Genomic DNA, 26224 nt, shown 5'->3' on the forward strand with positions numbered 1-26224 from the left:
AGTAGTTCTCGGAAAGCGGGCGGGTGGATGTAGTCACGTGATAACTTCAAGGCCGAAAGCCAGCGCGGCTGGGGGGTTTTTACTGGCACGAAACACTCCTTTACGTGATACTAAGATAACTGGTACATCCACCACATTAAATAAATAAAAAGCCGTAATGCGCGGCAGACAGAGGATATCGTTATCGCCACAGAATAAACCACGTTCACTGAGCATGTGATTCGAACCAATATTTATTAAAGGAACAGGTAGTTACTGTTTTGTATTCTTAAAATATTCTAGAGTCATATTGAAGCAAGTTGTGACCGTTATCCTGTTTGCTGCTTTCAGCAGTGGCGGGGAAGAGGCTTATTTCCAGTCTTAACATTAGCAATGTACATGGAACGCCATCATCTAGATTTCCCCAAGGTTTACCTAAGAACTAGTCACCTATTATGTCACTTTTAATCGCAGAAAGGGATTTATGCACTATGCATTTATCCATGTATTCATGTCTAATAATAATAATAATTATTATTATTATAATAATAAACAGCTGGCAATTAACCAAAAACAGATCGAAATATGATGAAAGTCAAGAAGGAAAAATAAACCATCAAGGGAGTGAAAAATTCCCTTCAAAAATAGAAAACAAGCACCAGTAATTACGCATAATTTCCATGAATTCTGTTACGAAATCAGTTCTCAATAATCTGAAACTGTATGTTATATTTCAACGAGTAACAAATATCAATAAAATGCGACATGTTCTGGCACTGTTAGAGTAGCCCAATAACCATTTTACTTGTCTTATTACTGCCCCCAGGAATATCGCAGAACTTTTGTTATTCTTTGTTTTCAGAGTCGTGATTCAGTGGAATGGGTAATACTTTTTTCATGGATTAATTTTTATATAATATGGAGCCTCTTCGTGCAAAACATTCGTTTTAGGAAGTTAGGGCTTTAGTACTTTTCGCTGTAGAGTGTCTGCAGGTACTTTCAGAGCCGGCCTGTTTGATCACAGTGCGGCTAGGTTCACATTTTCTGACTATAAAACATTTATCAGCTTCTGACTTCAGCGCATTGTTAATTAATATATAAAAATCCAACTTTTACTCAACTGTAAACAAAATTCAAAACATTTTTGTTGAGCACCGATCACTTGGTAAATTCGGAAAGATATTACGCAAACAGGGTGCAAATTAGATAGTATAGCTGCAAATGTTTTAGTTTCTTTATGCTCAAGACGTCTATTTTACTCTCCAGCTTTTTTTTTAAAAAAAGGAAAGGCAAATAAAGAATTTTGTTGTTTCAGATAAGTACAGTATGTCACTTTTTAGTTTGTACAAGTAACCTACCAAATTTACATTTTCAATAACGCTAAAAATTCCAATGAATTGACCCAAATAATGCATATAGAGATGATTTTCGCACCAAGGAAAGGAGCTGTATAGTAAAAGATAACTAACACTGGTCGACGTTTTCACCCAGCAGAAAGTAGACTTCACAATTTCCTGATACAGGTTTTTGACGACCACCAGGGACTAAACTAGAGTCTTTGCCTCTGGCATACAATTTTAATCTGTCGAGATGAAATTCAACTGGTACAAAGTACACTCTGCACTCCACGGGTTTCTATATTGTTACTGATCACGTTAATCATTAGCGGTGCTAATACCTTTCTAAAGCTGCGTCAATCCCACCACAGTCACCAAGGCTGGCCGCTGTATGAATGTCCATCAAAACTACTTCTTCTGAAGCGAGCCAGTAGTTCTGAACACAGCATTTAAGCGCATTTGACATATCGCTGAAGAATTCCCTGCATATGTTTACATGAATGTCACGCCTATGTTCCTTTCTCTTCTCACTTGGCTGATCTTCCAACGATAAAATTCTTGGTAGATCATGAGACACTGTATCTGTTTCCTTCGATGTATTCAAGCTACTCACTTTTGTTCTCATATTATATCGTATCAAGTCTACATGAGAAATTTTTTTAACATTTGCAATCATAATCTGACAGATTATACGACCGGGCTGACGTAAATAAAGTTAAACTGGCACTAACTTGTCGGGCAATTTCTTCTACCGCGTAATCTCTTATTTTAACTGCCAAGTAGGACTACAACTCTAAACACTCGTAGACATTCATACAAAATTATCTATACTAAGCTGCAGCGAAGAGAGACTACTGCTTCAGATGTACTAGAGCCACTGAAATGGAACGGCCCATTGGTCTCCTCGGGCGTACAAATGTGTGGAAATGATGGATACTAAATTCTGAGAATCGATCGTTAATTAGTGTAAGAATATTAAAATTTCAGAAGTTTTGGGCATTTATTTAGCAATTCGTTATGAAATAGGTAATGAAAGATTCCATGTGAATAAAATTGTTTGCCTAATGACATTATTGACTCTATGGACTATGAGTATTGGGAATATTTTAGCACTTATTTGCTCTGGCTCAAATTGTCGATATGTGTTGATGTCGATATCCAGTGCTTACACAGTTCAAAATATGCAACGTGATTGTTAGAAACATGGCGACTGTAGCTGTGAAAGATGTTAGTAATTACTTATCAACCAAACAACGAGAAGAATCTAGTAAAGAAGTCGCGTCAGTTTGGGCTCAGCTTGAGGATTTATACAACAGAAGGTTAGAACCGACCTATACGAGTCTTAAATGTTGTTATTACTCAGTGACTTGGTTAGAATTTTTGATGCTTATCGATGCTACAGTGAGCTCTAATATTGAATGATGTTTTTTTGATGTCAGTGAGGGGAATGTAAAATTAACTGAATTTCAGATTATGGCATCAGATAACTCTTCTGCTGGAATCTTTTGTCACTCATGACTCCTTGCAAAAGAAGGACAGCCTAATTCAGCTGTACAACAACTTCATACAGGTGTTTGAGAATAAGTAAGTAAACGTATTGTGCATCTCTTGAACATATTTCAAGTCAGTCTGCTGTCATTGATGTATGCACTCTTACAGGATAAATCCACTGTCACTGGTAGAAATCGTTGCCCATGTTGTGGTACAGTTCGAAGATAAAAGAGAAGCGATTTCATTTTTGGAGAAAATCGAAGCCAAAGTAAAAAGTAACAATGAAGCTGTTGCGTTGTGTAAAGTGTTAGCAGGTCAGATACTACTTGACAAACTAAATGATCAAGATGGCACCAAGGTAAACAGAATTTTATACCATAGTAGTTGTAAGTAAAAGTTAATGAAAGATATGATTGATATTTATGGTGTGAACTTGTGTGTTAGTCAGTTCCTTTAGGAACAAGTGTATTGTGTTCAGCTTTCTAGGCGTTTTAAAGGATGCTATTTTTCAGTTCAGTGAATGACTTCAGTAAAAAAACGTTTTTTGGAAATGAGTTGAGGTTTCTGTGGCCCTGTCTGCAGCTAATATAGGCAAAGTTAAGTTTAAATGTTGTCTGTAGTCTCTAGAGTAAACTTGAATGCATGTAATTTATTTATATTTACTTTATTTTGTGCAGAAATTGATAGATGAAATTGAAAAGATGCTCGATGAAGAAGATGGCATAACAACAGTACACGGACGTTTTTACCTATTGGCTAGCCAGCTGTACAGATTGCAAGGGAAACATGCAGATTATTATCGCACAGCTTTACGTTACTTGGGCTGTATTGAGTTGTCTAAATTATCTAGGGAACAACAGGTGCAACATGCATTTTTTCTTGGACTAGCTGCTCTTCTCGGTGAAGGAGTGTACAATCTGGGAGAGCTGGTGAGTATACACAGTTGAAAGTTCAGTTCTGAATGTGTTATTGGAAAATTGTTTTTGTTATGCCTAAAATTTTACCCTAGACTGTTGGCAGCATAGTGTGCTTACGTTAATGAAGTAAATAATTAATGCAGTTCGTGCTCTTTCATTAACAGGTTGTTGTATGTGTCCTTGTGTGCATTAATATGAACATTACATAATTTGCAGCATTCAGCAATTCGTTGCTTACTACTTGTAAATTTTTATCCATTCATTCATTCATCTGTTTACCATTTCCATTGTGTAGATGTAATTGGGACAGGCACAAATTACACACATCCTGATTATGTCAAAACTATCACCCCTAAGATGTGGCCACATGATACATCTTTTCTGGTGCATAGTCATGGCTGCACAGGAACAAAAGAGCATGAAAATAATTAGTAGAAAAAATACATGCAGCCATGCATGTTCTCATGTTCATTTGTTACTTCATTGTTCAAGCAGTCTGCTGTGTCTTATTTCTTTGCTTTGTTGTTTGTGCTGCATTTATTGTGATGAAGGATAATAGTGGAAAAAAAGAAACAATGGCAATAATGAGTACAATAGTATCTAAATAATAGAGTTTTAATTAAATACAAAGTGACACAATGTTTTATTTACAAATTGCAGACAGAGCTTACATCGAGATTTTAGATTTACTCCTTCGGAGACTACTGCAGTAAAGCCGGGAATAACATTTTGTTAGGTGGCAACACACTTCTTTTATACCAATTTTAGCTTGTTATTTCATGTTTCAAAACATTATTATTCCTGCAACTGAGAAATTCTTAGAGGCGGTTCTTAGTAGTTACATGAGGGTTAATTTACTTCCAGTACATCATTTGTATTTAACTTTTTATAAAGTCATGTAAATAGATTGTCTAAAAAGATTGCATGCAAATGAATATCATTGCTCAAAAAATTTGGTAATGCCCCAGAATCTCATAGAGGTTGTATTCTCCTACTTATTATTTTCTCCATCGCTGATATACTTCATTTCAATTACTAGTAGTTGTTAAGGAGGTCTATCTATCCTAGCTTTTCATTTATTCAGTTTTCAAATACAACAATTGTGTTATTAAGTTGTTGTGACATCAATATTTATCCACTTTCGGAATACAGAAGTGTGACCCATGACATCACCAAATAGCAGAAATGGCCATTCTCAATGTCTCCACTATGGCGCCTATGACGTCATTACATAAACGGCAACAAACATGAAAATACATATAAAACCAACACACACCTGTCTCCAAAAAATATACTCAAACTAATGGGACCAGTGTGGGAAATGGGGATTTTTGGGTGGAGACAAACTAAATATAAACACATTCAGACACATGCCACAATCCCAAACCACAGAAAACGATGACATAAAAACACCACAAACTCCCAAGTTCCGCTACAGTTACAATATCAACAGAAATTGGTCACTTCCCTTCACCTACATAGCTCAAACGCAATTGTTGATACCACAAAATAAAAACAAACTATCTCAAACATTATAATCACACCACAACTGTTGATACCACAAAACCTACACCTAAAACAACAAAAGTTGGAGTCTGGCGCTACCCTTGACCTATATAGGTCAACAACAGCTCGCGATACCAAAACACACATAGCTACAATGACACATTGCAATCTGTCACTTCCCATGACCTATGGAACTATACATAAATAAGCCACTAGTGCCGCTACCAAAACATCAACCACCAACACGTGCAGTAAATAACACCGACCCAGCCGCACATAAAAACCCCACCGAACATCATAACACATGAACAACAGATCGAAAAAAAGACTGCTTACCATTACAAAGTTCTGGCGCTACATACTAACCCCCAGCTCACATATTCTGCTTGCATACGCCGCATGTCGCTATCCTCCTCATTTCGGCCCGTAGACCTGCGCTATTAAACTTAGAAGTCATATCCATACCTAACAAAAGAAGCCACATATTGAATTAATCGACTTACCGCACGACAAACAGAAAACCAATAACATCAAATGACACCACAATAACACCACAGAAATTTAATTCTTAACTCAGTGAAACTAATTTACATTCTACTATAACAGTCACAAGCGATAAATTGACACCTCAAGCACCGACATCCGGCCTCAACTTTACTAATCATGAATTTTATGTTGCCATTTCACTTCAAATTGCTCCACACACACTGATACTAAGGAGGACACAGCTCCCCTTACCAGGTGCCCAACACTTGCTGTAACAGACAAGGGAGATCCAAGGGTATTCATGTCTTAATTGCAAGTGCCAAGGAAGGAAATACCAGTTTTATAATTTTTTTTAGGTTTTGTTGAGTTGGCAGCTGGAATATAGTGTTTAGATTTTAATCAACATTCAAGAGTGCCAAATAATCATGGCAGGTTTTGACATAAGTCTGACCATTCTCATGTAATAATGCATGACAGCAATCCACATCAAATTCAGAATAATAGTAATGAGACTGCAGTAGCAGATTTCTCAGTTTTATTGTATTCATATAGACATTAAGGACCGAACTAGAACATATATGATGGGGAAACTGAAATTCATATTTCTAGGCAACATTTACCATGCATTGTATTATTTTGAGTATAGATATAAATGAATGTTTGTCAAAGCTATGCCAAAGGTAATGTTTTTTAGAAATAGAAATTTGACATCAATGGATTCAGTCTGAAAAATTAATTTCCCATAGAAAGGCTGTTAAAAAAAAATGGTGATAAATTAAGCATAAGGAGAGCCTTGCAAATACTGTCTTAATGTCAATAGCTTATTTCTTCTTGTTAGGAGAAGTTTATTCTTGTTACATTTCCATTCTGAGAGTATTTTCAGTATAGTGCTCATAAATTTTATTTTATATGCCTCCTTAAAAATGTGTGTGCTTGTGACTGAAAGCAAATATCTCCGTAACGATACTAGAGAAGGAAAGTTGCTACTCACTATATAGCAGAGATGCTGAGTCGCAATAGGCACAACAAAAAGATTCACACAGTTATAGCTTTCTATGCCATAGGTGTGTAGCAACTTTCCTTCTCTAGTATTGTTACATTCCATCCTGGATTTTCCATTGTTCATTATATCCATAACGAGTGTTTCAGTATGTTGTCTCTCCAATTTTTCAGTTGGCACATCCTGTACTTGAGACCTTAAGAGATACAGATAAGGCATGGCTAGCAGAATTGTTGTCTGCTTTCAATGCAGGTGACATTGCACAGTTTGAACGTATGAAGCCCCAGTGGTCTGCTGTCCCTGACCTGGCAGCTGAACAGTTACGCCTACGCCAGAAGATCTCATTGCTCTGTCTTATGGAGGTAAAGTCATTACATGGAAACATTTGGCTTATCTAAAATATGGTTAATACATAAATAGCAACCAGTGGCTGACTAAATCATCTATTAAAATCCAATACAGTATTAAACAGCTCCAGAATAGATAGAATTTTGCAGAACAAAACTGGTTTAAGCATTTGAACTTGTAGTTGCTCTGTTTTGTGCTTGAGTTTTTACATGGTTCTTAAAAAATCATATTGGTGTTTTAATTGTTGGCATAAATAAATTGAAGTGCCAAAGAAACTGGTGTAGGCATGCATATTCAAATACAGAGATATATACACAGACAGAATATGGCAGTGCCTATAAGCTGTTAGATTGGTTACTGTTGCTAAAATGACAAGTTATCAAGATTTTAAGTGATTTTGAACATGGTGTTGTAGTCGGCGCATGAGCGATGGGACACAGCATATCCGACATAGTGATGAAGTGGAGGTTTTCCCAAATGACCATTTCACAAGTGTACCATGAATATCAGAAATCTGGTAAAACATCGAATTTTTGACATCACTGTGGTAGGAAAAAGATCGTGCAAGCACAGGACCAACGAAGACTGAAAATAATAGTTCGGTGTGACAAAAATGCAACACTTCAGCAAATTGCTGCAGATTTCGATATGGCTTTCAGAACCAAAGGCCCACTTATGTACCACTGACGACTGCATGATACAAAGCTTCAAACCTCACCTGGGCCCATCAATACCGACGTCAAAATGTTGATGACTGGAAACATGTTGCCTGGTCAGACGAGTCCCGTTTCAAATTGTACTGAGTGGATGAACATGTATGGGTATGGAGACAACCTCATTAATCAGTGGCATGTCAGCATGGGTCTGTTCAAGCTGGTGGAGGCTCTGTAATTGCATGGGATATGTGTTGGTGGAGTGGTAGGAAACCACTGATACATCTAGATGGGACTCTGACAGGTGACACATATGTGAGCATTCTGTTGTTCATCTGCATTCTTTCATGTCCATTGTGCATTCCAATGACTTGTGCAATTCAAGTAGGACAGTGTGACATCCCACACATCCAGAATTGCTACAGATTGGCTCTAGGAACATTCTTCTCGGTTTAAACACTTCCACTGGCCATCAAACTCACCAGAACATTATTGAGCATACATGGAATGTCGTGCAACATGCTGTTCCCAAGAGCTCTCCCCTCCCCCATACTATTGTAGATTAATGGATAGTCTGCAGGATTCATGACAACTCCCTCCAGCATTACTACAGACATTAGTTGAGTCCATGCCAAATTGTGATGCGGTTCTTCTGCATTTGTAGGGGCCCTGCAGGATATTAGGTAGATGTACCAGTTTTTTTGGCTCTTCAGTGTATGTGAATAGTAACTAGTAAATCGTGTACTGTGGCAGTGTGTGATTAAACTTTTCTACTGACATCTGTATGAAGCTGGATTAAATCGCAAAACATTGGGCAGTGTGTGTGTTTCAGAAGTAGTTGGCAACCAGTTTTAAATTTAAAAATGGAAGAATACCTTCAATTTTTGCAGCTGCACAGATGAATGTAACCATGCTGAAATGTTGTCAATATTCTAATGTTAATCACCAGTTTGTTCTGTTTACATGTTTTATTAATAGTGCTATCTGTACCTGTATGTGCACAATCACCTGCAAATCTTATCGGTAGTGAAATAATGAATTTGGAAGCCATTAGTGAGCCACTCTCTTCACTGTCTGTAAATATGTGCTGCTACATTCAGTTAACTGAGTCTGTTCTCTTAAAACTGTACTACAAAAACAACGTCCACTGTTACAGAAAAAAATTTCTTTATTTACAAGGGGACATTGCTTTCCATGCATTATAGCCATGAGGGACGGTGTGTTGGGCAAACAATATACCACAAATAATGATGTCCAAGGGCAAGCTGAGTGATATGGTACTCATGTTCACTGGTCACAAGATAAAATACTGCCCAGTAACATTGGGCTACCAAAGATGATAAGAAATAATGGAATTTTATGTACCTATGGAATATCGTAGGACGATTGCATTATTAAATTTGTGTATGATTTGTGGTTGTGCAGAATGTGAAAGTTTGTACACAGAACTGATACCTCAGGGTGCAACAATGACTCTTAACACAAATAAACAGAATTGAACTGAGCTTGGATGACAGATACGGGTCTGTCACTCCATGCTTCGTGAAATGTATGCCAGACTTGATCAGTTGTAGTGTCAAGTGAATAGAATATTGTTGTGCCAATTCCTCTAAACCGCGCGCGCGTACACACACACACACACACACACACACACACACACACACACACACACACACACACACACACCTCTGCACATATACAGACATAGGCAGACATGTGTAAATCCAAAGAGGTTGGGCAGAGATGTCAGTCGAGGCGGAAGTACAGAGGCAAAGACGTTGTTGAATGACAGGTGAGGTACGAGCGGCGTCAACTTGAAATTAGTGGAGGTTGAGACCTGGTGGGTAGTGGGGGGAGAGAATATATTGAAGGGCAAGTTCCCATCTCCGGGAGTTCTGATAGGTTGGTGTCAGTGGGAAGTATCCAGATAACCCGGACGATGTAACACTGTGCCAAGATGTGCTGGCCATGCACCAAGGCATGTTTCACCACAGGGTGATCCTCATTACCAACAAACACTGTTGGTCTATGTCCGTCACGCGAATGGACAGTTTGTTGCTGGTCATTACCACATAGAAAGCATCACAGTGTAGGCATGTCAGTTGGTAAATCACGTGGGTGCTTTCTCACGTGGATCTGCCTTTGATTGTGTACACCTTCCGGGTTACAGGACTGGAGTAGGTGGTGGTGGGAGGGTGCGTGGGACAGGTCTTACACCGGGGACGGTTACAAGGGTGGGAGCCAGAGGGTAGGGAAGGTAGTTTGGGGATTTGATAGGGATGAACCAAGAGGTTACGAAGGTTAGGTGGACGGCGGAAAGACACTCTTGGTGGAGTGGGGATGATTTCATGAAGGAGGGATCCCATTTCAGGGCAAGATTTGAGGAAGTCGTATCCCTGCTGGAGAGCCATATTCAGAGTCTGATCCAGTCCCGGAAAGTATCTTGTCACAAGTGGGGCACTTTTGGGATTTTTCAGTGGGAAGTTCTGGGTTTGAGGGGATGAGGAAGGGGCTCTAGCTATTTGCTTCTGTACCAGGTCGGGACGGTAGTTGCGGGATGAGAAAGCTGTTTTCAGGTTATTGGTGTAATGGTTCAAAAATAAAGATGATATAACTTACCAAACGAAAGCGTTGGTATGTTGATCGAGACACTAACAAACACACACACAAAATTCGATGGAGCAACCATGGGTTGCGAAAGCTTGAATTGTGTGTGTGTGTGTGTGTGTGTGTGTGTGTGTGTGTGTGTGTGTGTGTGTGTGTGTGTGTGTGTGTGTATCAACATACCAATGCTTTCGTTTGGTAAGTTACATCATCTTTATTTTTAGATATATCCCCCCCCCCCCCCCCCCACACACACACACACACACACACACAGAGAGAGACATATTTAATCTGACGTATGTTCACCTAAGAACCGTCGTGGATAGATACATCAATGGTGTTACTGGCTGCACCACCATGGACATTTCTCCCTCTCCCACCCCCCTCCTCTGTCTCTCTTCCCCCTCCCCCACCCCTCCCTTCTGGTGTGCCAAGTGCTGCTTCTAAAAACCTCTCTATGGCTCCATACATCAGTACATTGCTGCAAAAAAAAAAAAAAAAGGGGGGGGGGGGGGAGGGCAGCACATTTCGTGGCTCAGGGTATGTGTTATCTGTTTGATCCTGTGCAACCAAGCAAACAATATCTCTCCTTTCAGTTGCTAGTCATGCAGGACTGTTTGGATCCTGCTTGGCATTGAGGATCCTCATAAACCCCTTGATTCTATGTTCACTTGACAGTCGGGGGATCCTGACCAACACAATCAGCAATATTGCAGAATGTGAAACTGTAGTCTTTGCAGGCTACAATCTTGGTGCTGTCTAATTCTGACAGGCTGGGCCATATTTTTCCACATTCCGAGGCATAACACACACACAAACATCATTCAGATGTGATTATTGAATAAGAAACTTTCAACATCTTTCCTCGCATACACACAATATAGATTGGATTACTCTTACCTACTTTAGGCTGAAATGCTAGTAATTTACATATCCAAGCATGCAGTAAACTTGACGCCAAATTGATGGTCTTTGCATACCAACATCAGTGGTTTCAACATTTCAAAACCCAGCAGTGTATTATATATACTGCTCGACAAGTAAGTGAAGCTCCTGAAAGTGGAGGATGAAACAAAATAAAACTTCACAAATTGAGAGAATATGTGATGGTAAGAGGGTTGAATGAAAAGTAATGCCTCCATCTTTACTAATTGGGTTTGGATGGGAATATTTTAATTAGTCAAATGCAGAAATAATCCTTATAATGTGATCTTTAGTTACCAATCTTCACTTTTCCACGTAATCACCAGCCAGTTGGATACATTTCTGCCAATGATGAAAACGTTTTTGGAAACCATTGCGGAAGAAGTCGACACTCTGTTTCTGCAACCACAATCTCACAGTTCTCTTAACGGCTTCATCAGAAGCATAATGATGTCCCCGCATATTGTCTTTTATTATCGGGAACAGATGGAAGTCTTTTTGTCGATATTCTATAGACTGAAGTTTTGTCTCCGGATCGTAATGGTGTACCCACATTATGTCATCTGTCACAATTGAATGGAGAAAGAAGTCACCTTCATTCTCATAACACGAAAGGAGTTCCTGGCAAATTTCAAGTCTGTGCGCTTCATTTCAGGAGTCAGCATCCGGGATATCCATCATGCACAGATCTTAAGATAGTCAAGCAAAGCAGTAATGTGACCCACATGTTCTTGTAAAATACTGATTGTGCTTGCAATTTCTCTCTTGAGTGATACGATGATCATCCTGAATCAATGTGTCACAAGACGTCCAGCTCTGTTTGTCACGAAGGTCAGATGTTTCCGCCTCAACATCTTTAACCTTACTTGCCCAACAATGCACAGTACTCACATCAACACAATCACCGTAAACTGCTTTCATTCTCTGATGAGTCTCCTTTGGGGGGACACCTGCTGTCAAGAATTCAGTGACTACGTTGCTTAAATCGCATTGCTTGACCGTCTATGCAGGATTCCATACTTTACAGTGTAACAATACAACAGTTCAATGCTAAGGCTTCCTGCCAACTGGAGTTGTAGAGAAGAGGCTACGGAACAAGCCATTACCTGCCACATACCAATGCTGCCAACTGTTGAACAGTTATGTAGGTGGAGGCATTACTTTTCAGTCAAGCCTCGTATTTTGGTGATAGCAAAATAGTAAGTCTTATAAAGAACTTAGCATTATGAGACCACTTATCAGTATGACATTGTGTGCTTTCCAATCTGGATGCACACACCGACTCAATGTGCACTTGTAGTTACGTAACAGTCAATCACTTCCCCCCCACCCCCACCCCACTTGTTGGATACTGTACAACAGAATTGTGAATTGTGCTGTTGTGTTAGAATGAGTACACATTGCACATCCTACATAATTCAGATAAAGTTCAATTGAATTAATCATTTGTATTAGAAATATTTGTATCCAAGTAAAATATCTGAAAAATGGTCTGCGAACAGAATATTTGACCCAAGTACGTGATATAGAGTAAGTGCTATTCCTTGTGAAACACCCATTATATAAAACTCAAAGTCAGTGTAAACTTGTATTACTGTGACACAGGAAGATTAGTTATTTTGAGTTTCCATTGATCTTTATAACAGTTTCTTTCCCAAGAAAACCATAAGATGTGATACTAATAAGGCATCGAAAGTGCCCTGAATTATGAAAGGGATCAAAATATCAAGTGTAAGGGGAAAGAAGATTGTTCAAAATGGTTAGGTCTAAATGAGAAGCAGGGCTTATTGCACATTACAAGAAATGCTGTGCTGTCTAAATTAAAGTGATTGAAACATCTGACATTAATAATTTAGAGAGTGATATTAAAATCTAAAGGCATTAATTAAAAGAGAAACCTGGAAATCAGTTACATAATGTGAGGTTTTTGCTGTGAAAGAAATGATAGCAGTCAAGTAGCCAATATATTTAGTAACAACTTTAAGTTACTCATAAGATTGACATGAACAGTTAAAGGAATGCAGCAATAGAATGCATGCAAGAAGCAGTGTCACATAGATTCAACCAAATCATAATTACTCCATGCTGTGCCAATAAAGGAAGTATGTTTAACACCTTCAAAAATATCAACTCCAAAAGAGTTGATAATATCTCAAGTATTGTATTAAAATCCTATTCCTGGCATATATTCATTGTATCCAGTCGCATACACAACACATCTGTCGCAAAGGGTATTTGTAGGCAGACAGAAATATGATGATGTCGGGCATCTTTCCAAGAGAAGTAGTAAGACTGTTCATTAGTGATCACCAACCAGTCCCACTACTTACTTCCTCCTCAAAAGGACTCTAAAAAATAAAATACTGAAATCTGTTCGGATTTCAAAGGGGACTCTTCTCAGAGCAAACTATTTTTCTATTCACAAACCAGTTATACGAAATTTAAATAGCAAAATAGTGGAAAATATTGTCAATAACATTCCATTTGTGCTATTTCATGTATTCCTTTGGAGAAGTTTGAATATTGTAATTTTAGAGACCGTGCAAGGTAACTTGGCCCTTGTGTAGAAACCGATTCTCAGTGCTGGACAAGTTCACCCCTCTGTTCCAAAGGGGCGGCCGCCTCATTTGCTTGTGGCCTACAGAGCCATGTGCTTTGTCAATTATGGTCAATTCGTTCTCTGCTCGCCACATCTACATTGCGGGAATGGAGGTGTGCACACGCCGGCTGCACTGCAACCTTACTCAATTGGTTTTAAAAGAAAGTATTTCATAAGTTGTTGACCTTGTCCTCAATTTAAGAGTAAATTGTTTCATGTTTTATAGTGATTGCAGCTACATAGGCATGTTAATGAGGTGAAATTGTGTAAACTCTGCTTTGTTTTGGGTAAAAAAGCAAATTTTAATATGGAAACCAGAGAAAGATAGTGTGTAAAAGGTGGATGGAAATAAATTGCTCTCGATGGTGCGGTTTCACCATAAATCTGTAGCCATAGTGTATTTTAATAATAAACAGTTGACTTTGTGAATTATTGGCTTTACTTTAATGGCCTGTTTAATATGCTTGTTTATAGATTCGCTTCCAATTTCCGCATGACAGGCACTTATGTGAAGGTTTCAGCTGTAGAGTTAAGTTTCCTGTATCATGCTGTGCTGTCCGCAAGGGAGCCCCTACCACCTCTGTTGTCCCTGCCCCTGTAGCGTCTTCTGCGCAGTTGAAAGCCAAGTAATATTGCATGCACTGTAAGTGGTTTTTGTCTTGTCTAAAAGGGTGCACAGCATTGCATTAAGAAATTCGGAGGAGTGTATAGTGAAATAGCATCTTCAGAATCAGTGCAGGTATACCACAGGGTCCACACTTCCAAGAAATTGAAGTCGTCATCTTTGCTGGCAATGCAAGTATCACAGTAAAGCCTAACGGAGAAACTTCAACATTTGCCAATGTAAATAATATTTTCATGAAAATTAACTGGTTCTCTGCAAAAGTACTTTCACTGAACTTGGATAAAGCACAGTACCTGTAATTAGGTACTGTATAAGGCCTGACGACAACATTAGAAATAATGAGGGTAAATCAGTAAATGATACAGGATATTCTAAATTCTTAACAGCAAATATTGATAAGATTCTGCATTGGAAATCACATGTTACAGATCTTATTAAACATCTAAGACTTGCAACTTTTGCATTGCAGATTTTAGTGTGGAAAATTCAGCAAGTTGACGAACTTTTCCTATTTTCTTTCAGTATTTTCAGTCATCATACTCTGGAGTAACTTGTCATTTAGGAGAAATGTGTTTGTTGCACAGAAGTGTTTGAGGAGGAAGGAGAAATGTTTGTTGCACAGAAGTGTTTGAGGAGGATGGTATACATTGTCCACTCCAGAACATCTTATATAGTCCCACATTGCACATACAGCATTGTTTCTTTGCAGTTTTCGTACATGCTGCTCATTTCTGTGTGTTTGAGATTTTGCAGATGTCAAAAGGAACACGAGTGTTTGAGAAGTAGTGAAAGACTTTTTGGGCGCCTTATTTTTAGTCAGATATTGGTATAGACATAGCAAGATATGTTCTGGCAACCACCCTTCTGTAATCCAGTAAGGAAATTTTAGTTTTTGAGACAAAATAGTACATGAGAGTTCACCAGTACGTCAATGGCATTGATAAGAAGATGGAAGTGCCACTTTGCCCCTTATTTTGATTCTATATTTTTGGACGGTCCAGTCCGTCTTGTGTACTACTCTTTAATGCTTGTGGTATCTGGTAGAATTGAACATTTATTTCCACGTAAAACGTGTCTATAAAGTATAGCTTGCAAGTGTAGAAGGCTGAACAATTAACATGAAATTGTCTATATCTCTAACATCAGAGAGTAACTATAGTGACGAATACTAGTCACATGGAATTTTTGTGCACCACCATACTATCGCATTTCCAGGGACATAATGAGATGTTCACGACTACTAATGTTAATGATATCGCAGATTGAACTTGACACGCTGCTGTGCACATGTTACCACTGCTTTTTTGAAATATGGCATTGTGCCACTGGAACCAGTGGTTCCAGCTGGATGTGAGGTACCAATTTTCGGCATCGTTTTCTTCTTAGAGACACCTGTCATCCGTAGTGTCTCGTCATGGCTGTGGGGTACGGGGACATTTTCTGTTGTTACATTCGTGTTTTCTCGGTCACCTCGTGCAGTCCTTGATGTGTTCAATCTGTCAGGAAATGTGGCTGGAGTCGGTCTAGTGGGATGGTGGTGGGCATCCCATTTACTCTAATCTGGAATGTGTGGCCAACCCTCGTTTTACAGAAAAGGCGTATGTTAGCAGCTTATGATCTGTATAAATAGTGGAACTATTACCCTCCTAGAAAGTGCGTGAATTTCTCGACTGATACATAAGGTGCATACAATTTGTGATCATAAGTTGCCCAACGCTGCTGTGAAGGTGACAACTTCTGACTGCAGAAGGCTGTGGGCTGCCAACAATTCTCGACCTGTTGTTGCAGTACAGTGCCAACGGCTGTAGACGAAGCATCAACCATAAGTGCAAGGGGAGCATTTGCGACGAGGTGTGCTAATTGTGCAGCTTCTGCATTTACTGTTTTTACAGCTTTGAAAGCATCCTCTGCGTCACTTGTCCAATGCAACTTGTCATTCGGCTTTGGTGTGCCCTTTAGGGGCGCCGTAATCGATGCGTAATTTATACAAATCTTTTGTAAAAACTTATGACCTCGTAAAAACTGGTGTAGCTCTCTGATTGTAAAGGGTCGAGGAAACTGGTTTATGGCTTCCACACTATCTTGGGAGTACCATGTGCACCTACTGTGTAACCCAAAAATTGCACTTCCCTTGCTCCAAAAGTACACTTTGAAGGATTAATTACTAAGCCTTGTGTGCTTAAAAGACTAAATATCTGAGCCAGATGACGTAAATGTTCTTCTTCAGCTGCAGACAACGCCAGAATATCATCTATGTAAACATAACAGAAGTCCAAGTCCTTATTACCTCATCCATGAAACATGGACTAGATCAATAGTTTTACCATGAATGTTGGCAGAGCAGTCTAGAAGACTTGTGGCACCAGGTACCAATCCAGGATGGTCATTGCATTGAGCTGTCGGCAATGACCACATAGACATCATCTGTTCTTCTTTGGTCCCACATGGATAAGGACTGCCCAACTGCTAATCAAAACTCTGCAAATGCTCATTGACAGCATGCTTCGGATTTCCTGCTTCTCTGGCATCGAACGTCTAGGCCTAGTGTGAGATGGCGTATCTGGCATGGTCAAAATGTGATGTAGCATTGTATGTTTAACCATTGGGAGAGTAGGCGACTGCTGCATGATATTGGGAAATCCTTTTCGAAATCATGTGTTCGGTGTATCTCTTGTTACCGTATGTACTGCAGTCGAATGTTACCGTATGTACTGCAGTCGAATTGAGGCAACACACCTTCCCTCCCTGGAGTATGCAGGTTTGTAATGGAATTGATCAGCTGCATGCATTGGAGGTCGGGAATCGGATCATAAAAGGATAAAAAAAATCAGCTCTTATGATAGGCCTCAATATATCTGCTACTGTGAAGTGCCATTCAAATGTACAGCATAGTCAAAGGTTAAGCAAAAATTGGACCTCACTGTATATTTTAATCTTAAGAGCTGTAGGCCACAAACAGACAAGAATTGTCGCAGCTCTGGCGCAATACTTGAGTTACAGACACTTCTGACCCTTTGTCCACTGGGTATTGTACTTCCGTGTTGCAATCTGTGGCAAAAAGACAACATGCATTACAAGGGTGAGGAGTTGTTACTGCTATGCCTTACACTTCATTTCCACTTGCCTGGTGTTGTACGCTTTCGCACATCATTACCAAATTTCTTGTGGTACCAACACAGATTTTGTGCCAATGGTGAGTGGTTAAGACTTCTTGACGACTGGCGGTGTGATCTATGATGTGTGTGCATCGTCTGTAATGTGGCCACTTGCATGGTAAGCTCTGCTAATTGTCATTGAAGGCTTATTCTCTTGCCATGGTGCCAGTGTTGACATGTTTGTTTTGGGGTGCGGCTTGACGATCCTGTGTGCTGTTTGCGCTAGTGCATTTAAATCACCCGCGCACACTGTCAGAATTTTTCAAGTGTCAGAAGGTAATCGGGACAAAGAAATATTGTGCATCATGTCATCACTGACAGTGTTGCATGCCAGAGAGCGCGAATGGCGTAAGTTTTTATAGGGTTCAATCGCCGAGCTCCTCAGTCCGTAAAAGTTGTCTAGTCATTTCGCTTCCAGTTGTGTTAGGTGCGTCACTAGCATGTTCTTAATTAGCGCATACCGTTCAGCGTTGGATTATGTATCAAGTGTATGTTGTACGTCAGCAGCTAAGTTTTCTGTTAGTGTTACGACTACATAGATATACTTCACTTCATCTGCTGATATCTGTGCACGGATGAACTGGCTTTCGAGCTGTGCAAATCACAACACCAGGTTATGTTGCCAGAATGTCTGGGGTTTAATTGTAACCCTGTTAACTGTGCTGATGGTGGCTGGCTCTGTATTGACTGCCGGATTGTCCGTTTTCATGTGAGAACTAGAGCAGTGCAACTGATGTGGACATAAGGAACATTCATGTTACTTTACAATGCGAAACGGAATGCTACAGCCGACGCTATCATGTTGTGTTATTGTCAGGGTCACCAAATATGTGGTATTTTGTAAAGTTGAACATTTCTGCATAAAACACATGTATACAGGATAGCTTGCAAGCGTGGAAGGCTGAACAGTTGCCTGTTAAGCGCTGCATAGAATTGTCTATCACTAACATCAAAGAGTAACTATAATGACAAATACTAGTCATATGGAATGTTTATGCACCACTGTACACTTGCGTATGTGGGAACAGAATAAGGTGCTACATACTTAATCAAAGAATGGAAAGTCCAGGATGGAACAACAACAATATTATGAAAAGGAAAGATTGCTACTCATCTTATAGAGGCAACACTGAGTTGCAGGCGGGCACTACGAGAAAGCTGCTGTACATTGTAGCTTCTGGCCAGAAGGCCTCCTTCTGAAACAGAAAACACATGCTTACGCACACACGTGTAGGCACACACATTTTTTCCCTTCCAATGGTTCTGGCCATTGTGGCCATTCTACTAGTTATACTCTGGGATCAGCGTAGGCTGGAGGATGTATTTCATCATGCTCCATCTCTTCACTTCTGGTTTCATGGTTGGATAATAGCTTCATGTTGTTGTTGTTGTTGTTGTTGTTGTTGTAAGTGTCAGCCAAAATTTCATTTTGTAAATCAAATCTGTTGTCAGATGTACCACACTGTTCTTCATCTCCTTGTCTGTTGAAATGGAACACCCATTCATTCTGTTGAATTGAACAGTTCATATTGTTCTGACATCAATATCTTGGAAATGTTTCATCACAGAGAACCTTGTGAAGAAATTGTCAAAGTGAAGTTTGTCAGTCTTTAGTGTCTGTAAAATAGAAAACAGCAGCAGCAACAGATGTCCTGTCAGACTGGCATCATCATCTCGAGGTTCCATTGACTTGCGTGCATCTCATAACAAAAACCTATTTCTAAGCAGCTGGTTTTCCATTGTTCAAAGCCAAACCTGACAAGCTTACTATGTTTAAACTGCTTAAGGTACTTGTGCGCATAATATCGAACCATTTGTTCATCAGTGCACAAATATTAAGAGAACATGGCAAATTTCAGAAAGTTTTCTTTTAGTTTATCAAGGGGCAAATATTGGAAAGTTTGTTTTGGAATAAGACTGTGTTCAGAATTGTTGTTGAGAGGAAGAAACCACTTGATTTCAGGATACCTGTGTCAGCTCTTGCACTTCCTCATGCACTGAATATCCATGTTATCATCTTCACACCAATCTAAATCATCTTGGGGAATGATAACCAGTGAAAAGAGTAATTTACATTTCTTGGTGCAGTTGTTTGAAGGAGGAAAGTGGTAGGCATTGCACTCGTGGCATTGGTCGTATTCTGCCGGACAACATGTCCTTTTTCCTTGGAGTTTACTAATGAGATCATTCCCCTTGTCATTGCAGCACTTTAATTTATGTAAACCTTTGAGTAATTGAGTTAGTTTTTTTGTGGACTTCGAATTCAATGACAATTCTCTCATTTTAGCAGGTTATGGGGATGCAACATCACCTCTTGGTATTCTTAGATCGTACAGTCGATGTCCACCATAGGGGGTTCATCGCTCCCTGTCACAAATGAATTTCAACATGTTCAGGGACGTCTGCTGGTTTTTCGTTATTGTTAATATCATCGTCAGTATCTTTACATTGTCAGAAACTGTATTAGACCCATTATGGAGGAAGTTCCACAATGTCTACAGAACAATTGTTGCCATCATCTTCATTGTCAGAAACCCAAAAGTTTGTTGAGGAATTCATAGCTTTCACCAAGCTATGTCATGTAAAATGCAACTTACAAACTGTTGGCTGAAATTCTGGTCAGTATCAGATGTGATCCCCAAATAGGGCGTTGGGTCTGTTGTCCCCGTGTAAATTATACCGACATGAAAAAGTGCTGTTACCTTAATCAGCACTCACCAACAACCAATAAAAAATCAAGACGACCAAAATTAGCCTTGCTTTGCCGTCAGAACTCGCATTTCAAATTTATGGTAATGCAAGGTGTTTGGAGGAGGGAAAATGAGCAAATGTTCACAATACAAAGTACGCACATAATTGCTTTAGGTTTGCTGCTATACGATATCCTGTGGAAGAAGTGTACATGCTAGTTTTCTCATATGTGGTCCCTGAAAGGGTACCATGGCAGCTAATAAGTTAATGCATCCTTGCAGTCACATTGTGGTTTACAGTATAGTTGGATGGAGAAATGAGTAGTGATGATCTGCAGTTGGAATGGTTCCGTGCCCCCCACTGGGCTATCTTACCATGAAATAGGGGGGGGGGGTGGGTTCAATTGGGAGTTTCCCTTAGAAATTCATGAGATGTGTAGATTTTTCCTTAAATCGCACATTTTACAATACATTTGGAACAATTTGAGAGTATGGTGGAATGTGCCTTATTAATGTAATGATGAGGTAGTGAATTTTGCAGGCTGGCAAAGGATGTTAGCCAAAAAATGTCAGAGTACTTTGCTTGAACAACCTGTAAATGGTGTACTTTTGCTAAACAATTGCTATGGAGAGTGCTTGGAACTTGTTTTATCAGCATCAAAGTTTTCAACCTCATTTTCTCAAAATGGGAGTTGGATTTTGTATTGTCTGCAGCAAAATGCACCAAAGTAGTGTGTGTCACCTCACAGGAAATTGTAATGGAATACACCATACTGTTTTAATTTTAATGGAATACACCATACAGTTTTAATCTGCCAGGAAGTTTCATATCAGCGCACACTCCGCTGCAGAATGAAAATCTCATTCTGGGAACATCCCACAGGCTGTGGCTAAGCCATGTCTCCGCAGTATCCTTTCTTTCGGGAGTGCTAGTTCTGCAAGTTTCGCAGGAGAGCTTCTGTAAAGTTTGGAAGGTAGGAGACGAGATACTGGCAGAAGTAAAGCTGTGAGTACCGGGCGTGAGTCGTGCTTAGGTAGCTCAGTTGGTAGAGCACTTGCCCGTGAAAGGCAAAGGTCCCGGTCGAGCACACAGTTTTAATCTGCCAGGAAGTTTCAATCCTTTCTTTGTTGCAACGTTATAAGAACAGGGACCAAACAATGAAATTATATCTTTTTTGATTCATCATAATTAATTTGCATGACAGGGAAGACTAATTGTCACTGTTATCAGTTCCTTGGCTGGAAATCTGAAATTAGCTATGGCCCACAATTTGCTAGGAGAATATTCGTTTAGCAGTTCTTTTACTGTGAAGAGAGATAACGTTTTTTAATCAGAAAGTTTTACCTAGAAAGATTCTTGGGCTTTGTGAAATAAATATGATTGCAGATTCTAATGAGTGTAACAGTTAATTGATATTCACACATAAGATGCTGCATAAAAAGATCACGAACCAAATGAAAAGTTTTCATATTTAAATGTTTCACTTTTTCACTGGTATGCTTTTACTGTATTTTCCATTGACAGGATGATTAAATAATGAAGTCTGTATGTTAAAATAATTTTTTTTACGTTTTTTTAATGCCAGTCACCTTCACAACCTTAATACAGCCCAGTGTTGATCTTGTATCGGCAATGATAACGGAGACAGTAGCATGTGAGAAAAGAGAAAATAAGATAGCAGGAGATTTTTTCACACTAGTATTCATCTTTAATACAGTACGTGAAGATTTTTTTATTTTATTTTATTTTTTTAAAGGGAAGAATTACGAAGTTCATGCTTCACCACATTATAAAGATGCTTGTCAGAATACAATTAAATGTTATTTCACTTAAGCATACTACATGCTGTCATGTAATGATTCTTTCTCTTGATATGGGGAAAAAGTCTTGCGACACTGGCTGTGATGTCACAGCCCCATTGTCTTTTCCCCTGCTCTCAATGCATATGTGTTATCTTTTCCACTGCTGTGCTATTAACTTTACAGGCTCTTTCCATTTTCTTGTGTTACAGTTCTTAATTTTTTCTCTAATCTCAGGTGCCAGTTTTTGCACAATGTCTTAAACCTGTTTAGTGAGTGTTTGAAAAAATAGATTTTTAAATATTCATTGGTGCTTTATTATACTTATTGTTCTTACAGATGACTTTTAAGCGAGCTGCTACGGACAGACAACTCACTTTCGAAGAAATAGCACGAGAAACTCGCCTTCCTATTGGAGAAGTGGAACTTCTAGTAATGAAGGCCCTTGCCCAAGGATTGGTCCGAGGTGCCATAGACCAGGTTGCAGCCACCGTCCACATGACATGGGTCCAGCCCCGTGTACTTGATAAGCAACAGGTTCTGTCAATATTATAATTGCACAGCTCTGTAATAGTAGAGAGAGATTGGAGAGGAAACATATCCAGTAAGCACAGTCAGTTATGAGTGAGGTGAGGCCAGTCCTCCCTACAGCACTCGCCTTCTCACATGCAACCGCTAGTGTCTGCAATTTGTACCAGTCACTTATTTTAGCATAAACAGTTTCAATATAGCACTCAAAAACTAGAGAGACAAGGCACCAAGAAAAATAAGCCCATCATTCTTAGCTGTGACAAACTCTAAAAAAGTATATTCTGATTCATGTTCATTTACAAGCATTAAATTGTTACATTGTATTGAATGTACTCCATCCCCGTGGGAACAAAGATACCCAGTAGAAATGTAGAAGATTTAATTGAGAAGAACATAGGTGCATGCTGTTGAAAATTTATGTTATTGTTATTAATCCTCTGACAATTGCATTTCACAGGTAGCATGTCAGCCCAAGGAAAAGGGAAGTACCAATATATATAGCTGACGACAAATAAATATTCTGCCTAAGAAATCTCTTGTAAAATAACAACATCAAAGACTGCATTTTATTGGCAAAAGGTGCCAATAAGCACAGTTACTTTAACAATAAAGTTTATTGCAGTCAAGTGCTCACATAAATAATTTACTAGTGAAACTGGTTTTGACCTACTGTAACTTTCATTAGCTCATAAAAACTTCCGTTTGAAGCCTCCACCCCTCATGTATAATGTCTCAATTTCATCATCTGTAATACCTTGCTATTGGAAATATTTCAGAAGTCACAGTTGAATGTTGTGAATATAAATTCTAAGTAAGTGTGAAACTAATGATAGAGGTATTACATACAAAGTGGTACAGTCTTGCACTTAATGTGCCTTTCAGGCAACAAAAGTGTCAGCAGTATAAATGTGTCAATGTGCTGAATAGTCTAAAATGAGATTTAAGCATAAAAATTTGTGTAGTGGGCATTAGACAAGTGTACATATAGATTTGTAAATGAGTACAAACATGACAAATGAGATACTAAACAAACATCAATAGTGCTGTTGGACTAAGGAATGTTCGTGGAACCTGAGTGACCACCCATAACAGCCTACATGAGTGGAGGAACATATGACAGAATACATCACATATCAGACTAAAAACTTAGAAAGCAAACAACCTACCAAGATATAACAGTCTAAGCTACAATCAGTTAAAAGGACACAGGGATGAAGTGATGTTTGCTGCTTTGTGTCATAAAATGTACTGTATTTACTCAGTTATAAGATGAGCTTTTCTTCCCGAATTAGTCATTCGAAAATTACAGGTCTTATATTCACAGAGTAAACTATTGTTGCTGAGGTTAACATTTTTATGATTTAATAGACCATATAGGAGTTATCTTACATTTACAGATGAAGTTTTGGCAACTGAGGTCATATGCAGATTTATTTTGAAGAATTCAGAAGGGCGGAGCTGAGCAAAACAATATTTACGTTGGACGAGGTCAAAGATTTCCCAGCACACCAAAGTATCAATCTCACTCAGTAGTCACATAACGTCTGACTAGTATTACACCAGCCACTGAACTAGCAACTTCAATGATCTATTGCTGTGCTTAAAATTTGACGATTTTGTGAAACACAATAGGAAATAGCACAAAATCCTATCATCGTACTAATTCTTTTCTGTGGATGCCGACTTAATTTTAGTTTAGATATTAATGATTCGTTTGATCATGGTAACGGATGGTTTACTGTAGCCATTGTCCGTGGAGGCTCTGGAGTACCCAATGTTGGTGGACTCGAAAGTTTCGTTGACAGAGACATTATTGCCTTTCGCACCTATCATATGGTGGAACTTGCTAATAAAGACTTTGGTAAATCTGCTTATATGTCGCCTTCTGCTTTGTCTTTATATACTCGTAATAGGCAAAAATTATCTGTATATGAATCTGTATTCGTTTGGGTAAAAGGTAAAGGAGTATGTGAATATGTAAAGTTCGTTGGTGACTGTACTTTATATTTTCATAAATAAAGTTATATTTCTTTAAAATGATCTGTAACATCAGCCATTAACCGAACAAGGGTACATCTAGAACCGGGGGGGGCTCAAGGATGTAACAGCATGTTGCGCCTACAAAGGCGGGTAACGCAATCCGCCGAACCTCTTACGCAATCTTGGCAGCGGGCCAGCGGGGTATCTCTCATACATGTATTGGTACCTTATACAACCATTTTTAAGTAAAGGTAATATTCAAAAGTGGAAATGTTGTCCTTCAAAAACCATTACTTGATCTGAAACAAGATCAACATTTTATTTGACTATGAGAGACTGTAATGAATTACTAACTGGGTTCCAAATGAGAAATTCAATCACTGTTCATCACGGTTCACATAGCGGAATACCATGTAAAAATGTTGCAGCTTTTCATCAGCTTTAGAACTTGATGGCTACCTTTAGATGAAACGAGGATGAAAATTAATCCAGAATGATAGGGTTAACAGATGAAATAGATAATATTAAACTGAGTGCACTTGTTGTCATGAGAATAAATTATGGCAGCTAGACGTGTCACAGAGATAGTACCAAAGGACATCAGTAGATCGTAGGAAGAATAAAGTTTAGTAACTGGACTGAATCATGTATGTATTATTTGCTGTTGTAACTTACACACTAAAAGATACTGCAATCTTTGTTTCACCGTTGCTTAAGCACAGCACTAGAGAAGGGTTCGAGGGGGAACAGTGATACCAGCTAGGCTGAGAAGTAGATGAGTGTGGGGAGGGGAGTAGTGAGTGGGCAGCAACTTACATCACATTGTCAACCATGGGAATCTGTACCGCATACTTTGGCTTTTTAGGAACATTTACCATGTTTAAACTGCAGTTTGCGTGAATATATTTGTATTTGGAACTGAATTTATTTAAAAATTGGTCAAATACTCAACAATGGTATTCATTTCTGAGGGAGACAGTAAAAGTCTAGATAGGGGCCAGTGGTGTACTTGTGTGTTTCATGCTGCAATGTTGTCGACACTTGCCGTGATGTATGACAGGAATGGGAGGGTTTGTGTCAGCGGCTGGTTATACACAGCCAATGAGAGAGTGGTGGGCAGACAGTAGGTTTGGAAGCAAGAGATATTGTAACATTCTCATGTCAGTATAGAAGCAAAATTTGATTTGTTTTCAGGTGTTCTCAGGTCTCACAGTAACCACAACCTCTGGAGCAACATATTCTAAAGAAACAGCCAAATATTTGTGACGACAGAAATATAAATTTCATAGCTGTGCTATTATGATAACGATGATTTTAAAAATTGTGATACCACAGACAACTGAGCTGGTACACAGAAAATGTAGAAAAGAAAACAAAATAAATTTTTCTTGAGAAGCCTCTAGGGAAAGAAAAGAAGAGGGTGTCTTATGCTCAGAATTGTCTTATTCTCAGGTAAAGCAGTAGGTCTTGGCGTCATAAAAAATTACAATTAAAGTAATAAGACCTAAGAAAGTGTTTTGGACATAAAGGAATGACTAATTAGTATCATTATAATACATTCACACTTGTGTTCAACTGAAAAAAGGTTGCGAGTGGTTA

The 26224-nt window shown here is 39.0% G+C and overlaps 2 protein-coding genes across 4 annotated transcripts in view; one reads left to right on the top strand and one right to left on the bottom strand.

The window, feature by feature from the left end:
• Window positions 1-2194, bottom strand: part of LOC126284289 (ankyrin repeat domain-containing protein 50-like) — a 136301-nt gene extending 134107 nt beyond the window's left edge. Inside the window, exon 1 of one of the 3 annotated variants that reach the window (XM_049983116.1) lies at window positions 1658-2194. In XM_049983116.1, the coding sequence (XP_049839073.1) occupies window positions 1658-1992 (335 nt within the window). In that variant the 5' untranslated portion in view covers window positions 1993-2194. The remainder of the gene's footprint in view (window positions 1-1657) is intronic. The other 2 variants (XM_049983115.1, XM_049983117.1) reach the window with 2 other exon arrangements.
• An 86-nt stretch (window positions 2195-2280) lies between these two features.
• The window catches only part of LOC126284290 (26S proteasome non-ATPase regulatory subunit 13), a 36457-nt gene continuing 12513 nt past the window's right edge, over window positions 2281-26224 (top strand). The window contains exons 1-6 of the mRNA XM_049983120.1: window positions 2281-2635; window positions 2787-2900; window positions 2976-3165; window positions 3485-3736; window positions 6890-7078; window positions 22454-22651. Of these exons, the coding sequence (XP_049839077.1) occupies window positions 2520-2635; window positions 2787-2900; window positions 2976-3165; window positions 3485-3736; window positions 6890-7078; window positions 22454-22651 (1059 nt within the window). The 5' untranslated portion in view covers window positions 2281-2519. The remainder of the gene's footprint in view (window positions 2636-2786; window positions 2901-2975; window positions 3166-3484; window positions 3737-6889; window positions 7079-22453; window positions 22652-26224) is intronic.

This window comes from Schistocerca gregaria, chromosome 8, assembly GCF_023897955.1.
Source record: "Schistocerca gregaria isolate iqSchGreg1 chromosome 8, iqSchGreg1.2, whole genome shotgun sequence".
Taxonomy (NCBI): Eukaryota; Metazoa; Arthropoda; class Insecta; order Orthoptera; family Acrididae; genus Schistocerca; species Schistocerca gregaria.